Source organism: Nuphar pumila, chromosome 1 (assembly GCF_984573655.1).
Source record: "Nuphar pumila chromosome 1, dmNupPumi1.hap1.1, whole genome shotgun sequence".
Lineage (NCBI taxonomy): Eukaryota > Viridiplantae > Streptophyta > Magnoliopsida > Nymphaeales > Nymphaeaceae > Nuphar > Nuphar pumila.
This window is the reverse complement of record NC_143249.1, coordinates 49033445-49038882: the sequence shown is the minus strand read 5'-3', so window position 1 is coordinate 49038882 and position 5438 is coordinate 49033445. Positions and strand designations below refer to the sequence as shown.

The 5438-nt window shown below is 43.3% G+C and overlaps 1 protein-coding gene across 1 annotated transcript; it reads left to right on the top strand.

Moving 5' to 3' along the window:
- The first annotated feature begins 3644 nt into the window (after nucleotides 1-3644).
- Nucleotides 3645-4601, top strand: LOC149848899 (uncharacterized). Its single transcript, XM_090005710.1, has one exon. It carries the CDS (start codon nucleotides 3645-3647, stop codon nucleotides 4599-4601), a length of 957 nt encoding a protein of 318 aa, XP_089861836.1.
- The last annotated feature ends 837 nt before the right edge of the window (nucleotides 4602-5438 follow it).

The window sequence follows — 5438 nt, the reverse complement described above, 5'->3', positions numbered from 1 at the left end:
TGCAACAACTAGGGGTGTCAACAGGTCGGATCTGGTTGGGACTCAGGTGAGTCTGAACCCAGATCTGACTTTGATGTGCAGGTACCGTGTCTGGACTTAGGTCTGATCAGGTTTGGCATAAGAAAAACCATACCCAAATCTTATAAGGATTACATCAACCAGACCCGTCTCATACCCAGTAAAATTATAATTTTTTTATTGAAAAATCATGTGTCTTAATCGAAACTCAGGTCAGACTGGAGACTGGGTATGATATTTTACAAACCACATCCAGCTCCATATACTAAACAGACCCCTCAGATCTGAACCAGTTTCTAATTAGACCTCCTCCCTTATCACCAAACCCTGACCTTTAAAGGTATGGTATGGGCCGAATCCGTGTCAAACTCGACCCATTGACACCCCTAATAACAACCAAATCATTGGGTGCCTTTTTTGCGGTTATACTGATAAGTTAGGTGGCCTTTTGTAAACAACTCAAGAGACTAAGAATTTGGTTGCCATGCCTCCTAAAACCCCCTGTTTATTCGTCTTCTTACCCACATGCTCAGTTTAATATATCCACTATTTCCAAAAGGTCAGTTAACTCTCTCTCTCTCTCTCTCATCCAGAAGAAAGTCTAAAGCTTAGTGATGGATTGGGCTCATTTTAGAAGTTTTTGTTCCATTGCAGATTAGTGGTGAATAGGACGTTCTATCGACCTCCATAATTAGGGAGTTGGTGATGCTTCTCCAAACTTAAGGCAATGATTTTTGATAAATGCAGCAATTGGTGGCCCCCAACAATTAAGTCTTTCGTGGCCTACCTTAAAAGTGGTAGTAGCCTTAGGATCAAGCCCCATCCTTTGACGAATCATTCCGTCGATGCCCCTTAATGCATGGGCGTAACGCACGAGTCCTTACCTATTTAGTGTTGGGTTTGGGTCATGCACACATAACACAAGTACAGCGAACAGCCATCTCTGTCCTGCTCATCAAAAGTTCAATTTAGAATTGCTCTGCTGTTGCATGCTTTGGCTAAACAAGTTCTATAAGTTATTAAACAGAGTAACGAACCCAACCTAACATCCCAAACCTCTCTCTCTCTCTCTCTCTCTCTCTCTCTAACAATGCGGTTGACATATATGTGCCTCCTGACTTGTGTAACTGCACCTTGTTAAGATAATTACTTTTCATTTATCTAATCGCTATTTTTACACCTAAAATTTTGAGTCATGACTTTTTTCATGAGAATCAGGGAAACTACTCTAGGATCAGAGACCTAGCTGAGCTGACTATGCCTGCCATACTCATGGTTGTTGTCTTGACGGTGTAAACCTGTGGTGCACTCCTTGCTCTCGGAGAGTCACCTTGCTTTGGCATAAGCAAAGGGTATGATACACTCTTAATAATGCAAGTGGCAGACACCTGTGAGAATGAAACCCTGACCACCTGCCTAGCAGTCAAGGCCCTCTCCCACTATGTCAAACACCTTGAGTACGAGAACCATGACTGATCAAACCATCTCCGTGCAAAACATGGTCAAAAAGATTTTTTTTTTCGGGGTAGGGCAAGGGAAAAACCCCATCATCCTCAGCACATTGGCTGGCCTCTCTGATTCGTAAAACCCTTGAGGTCCCCCTGCCTATCGGGGAGCACCCCGATCATGCAGCAAAGGACTTGTAGGTTTCGAACTTGTGACATCCCATCAACTTGGTGACATTTACAAGTCGCCCCTACCAGATGAGGAGAGCCCTTGTGGCCATAGTGAAAAAGATCTCATTATGAGTTCTATGGGAAAAAACTGTAAAGCTTTTTTTATAAAAATATTGGGAAAATCTTGGTATCTTAAAAAAGCAAAAAAGTTATTTAAACATAAAAAGATTAAAACATAAAGAAATTTCCAAATGTTTAAATCACAACAAAAATGCAATATATTTGTATATAGGATAAATTGATCTTTGAGATTCTATCCGAATGTTCTAGCTTGTGAACTTCATCCAACAAACAAAGTTACGAGAAGTTAGATTTCTTGTCCACACTTTTGTGGCTATTGCAGAGGCCCATTCCTAAACCAGACGTACAAATTTGCGTACAACACACTGGTCTCAAACCCCAACATTCCCCACAGGCCACAAACCGTGGTCTAGAGAGACATGGAGAGGCTCCACTACAATTCTGTTTCAGTCATCCCCTATGTCATCACTATATTCATACCTATCGTGATTTCATTGATGCAAGTTGTTTTGTTCAAGTTGGATTCCATAGATGTGATCTATATCATTCATTTAGTGAAGATAAACATTTAAGTCCACGAAATCCGACTTGTGTGCGAGATTTTTGAAGGCTCAAAAATCATCGGTTGACTAAACCAAAAATTTTATGATTTAAAAAATTATAATCTTTCATTGAAAAAATACAATTCAAAAGTCGTCCATGTTGAATCCATCTATAAGGTCAGATTTGATCAAAACAACTGGCATCATAACATTAAAGGGGGGTATGAAGATGGGGGATGAGTGAGACCTGACTCGGCTCCTCTTACCTTGCTCGTGTTCAGACCAAATCAACTTGCCCTGCCAAGCCATGGTTGCTCATCCAAGGTGGATTGAGAACCAAGTTAACCCCTAACGACTCATCAGATGGAAGAAAGTGAAGCTCTCAAAAGTCCGATAACACTGTATCCCCCTTTAATCTAAAAAAAAAAAAATCTAAATAGCATCGTTTCCAACAATCCTCCTTAGTCATCACCGATTAAATGCCAACCTTATTTTTAAAGTTTGCAACTAATTTTTTCTATGCCACCAAACAAATTGACCTCCCAACCTCTATCCCACACCATATTCCTTCCAACCCAAACCTCCCAAAACAGGAGGCATTCCATGTAGGACGTGTGACTCAACCACAATGTTGAAGAAAGAGCACCAACCACATGATTTTCATCATTATTATGATCTTGGATTAAAATAGTTAAGCATGACCTTAGCAACCGACCTTAAAAGTTAATTTGTTAGACTAGGATAGTCCTACAACTGCTAGAGAAAGCTTTCCTGCTTGATTTGAAGAAAGTCCAAATCTGAGATGGGTTGAAAAAGCTTAAACTAAAAGAGCCAGGCTGAACTAGTCACCAGCCAAAGGCAGCCCAACGAGAATGTCTTTTCATGATAACTAAGAACCCTTGCCGAGAGGTGGGTCGCATAATGGCCCTGCCTCCCAGCAAGATAAGCCCTGGGTGGGGTCACCAACACCCAACCCCTTACGGAGCCCACCAGTTCAAGGCACCCACACACCCGTTGAGAGTCGAACCTGAGACAAAAAGGTGAGCATCTTCTCCCCAGTCCTGTTGCCACTCGGGGGGCCGGAGGCCAATGTGAGCCCAACGACAACGTCAGAAGGGCCACCTGCTCACAAAAAGTAAACGGCTATCCCTGATGGTCCTATGACCCCCAATCTCTCCCCTCCCCTCCAAACTCCCAAAGTTGAGTTGGTGGTTGTTCCTACTAATCGTCCAACCACACCACCCTCGGTCACCAAACCCAACCTCTTTCCCTTTTCTCTTCAAATACATAAAACGGCCAAGCTCTCTCTCTCTCTCTCTCTCTCTCTCTCTCTCTCTCTCTCTGAAGAAACAGCAAAAGAAAGCTCTGCTAACCTTTTCTAATCCCCATGGAGAGCACCAACATAGTCAGGAGATCGGTCCACCTGTTCCTTCAGCACTACCTGTTCTTTACCTCAGTAGCCACCCTTCTCTTCTTTCCTGCTTCAGCCTCCATCCTCCTCTCAGTCTCCACCTCTTCGTCAACCTTGACACGCAGCCTTCGCTCTCGCTTAGAGAGCCTTTTCGACGCTGGTGGTTTCCCTCATTCCAAATTCACTTTCCTCCTCCATCTAAAGCTCTCTCAGGCCATCGCTTCCTTTATCACCTCTATGCCTTTCACCTTATCCTTCCTCCTACTGGCGAAGGCCTGCATCATCGTCCATACACTTCATGCAGCTCCAACCGGCAAGGCACCCTTGTCTGGGCTGTTCAGCTCCCTACCTTTCCTGTGGAAGAAGCTCTTGATTACATACCTCACTTCCATCGTCTTCATCTTTTCGTCGAATGCCACGGCCTTCTCTTTCCTCTTCCTTGCCTTCAATGCCGTCGACATTCTCAGTCTCCCTTCTCCCATCGATACAGTACTTCTGTCTTCCATTGGCTTTGTTTTCTACTCAATTGTCGTCGCGAACACAGTGATCATCTGTAATCTTGCCATGATTGTTTCAGGGATGGAGAAGTGCAGCGGAATTGTGGCCATTCTCAGAGCATGTATACTGATCAAGGACAGAGCAGCTACTGCATTATCGCTGGTGCTGCCTGTAAATCTTTGCCTGGCTGCCATCGAGTGCCTCTTTCACTACAGAGTGGTGAGGACGTACAAGCTTTCACATGAGATGCCTCTGTCGGTAGTATGGGAGGGGCCATTGCTCGTTTACATGTACTCGATTGTTATTCTGATCGACACGATCATGGGCTGCATCTTTTACAAGAACAGCAAGTCTTTGTATCTATCTGACAGCAAATGCAGGGAAGAGGACGAAGTTAGCATATCAGAGTTCTCTTTACCTGCATCTTTTCCTTGAATCCAGCAAATGTACAAAAGTTTACAAGAAATTTGCGTCTACTTCTCATCATCCCCAAGTTCTTCCAGCTCCAGATTCGCGTAGATAAAACATCAACAGTGTTTTTAGCTGATAAAACTTCAAGTCGGTCTCAAAATTCTCTCCATTGGTTCGCTGAAACACTGAAAACCGCCAAACAGGTTGATCAAGCCAGCAAGAGATTTGTGATGCACATGGGAGAGGGTTTTTATTTTCTTTCTACTCTTTGGAGAAAAACAGTGATGCGCTTCCACTTTTCTCTGCTAACTGCCGGTTTAACGTGGTAATTTTGCCACTGGTGATGTATGTCAGGCCTCCAATTCTCTATTTGTAAATAGTCAATAAAAGCATAAAGCCAAACATTGGCATTGTTATCACACTCAAATTCCTCTCAGCAATTTGAATTAATTGTGTCCAAACAATCGTTCCTACTCCAACAAAAGCTTTGCCAAAAGGTTTCAAACAAATGCACTCAGAAAATAGCGTTCAAGCAAGTCCATACAAAGCCCCATGGGGGTTTGGCATAGTGTGGTGGAGCCTTGTCTGATAGCTCAGCAGTCAAGGTTCGATTCTCATAGGTGTTGCTCCTCTGTGCAAGCCAATGTGTAGCATAGGGGGCAAGGATACGCTGCCAACACGACAACCGTAGGTATGACAGGATCAGCCAGCACGACCAGTTCTTTGTGCCAGGTGTGATTTTTTTGGGTTATAAATAAAATAAAAAAAGCAAGTCCATGCAAGTCATACTTATCCCATTTTGAGCAGGGAAAAAGAAAAATCGCATAACCACTTATGGAGCCTGCAGTGCAGTAAGGAATA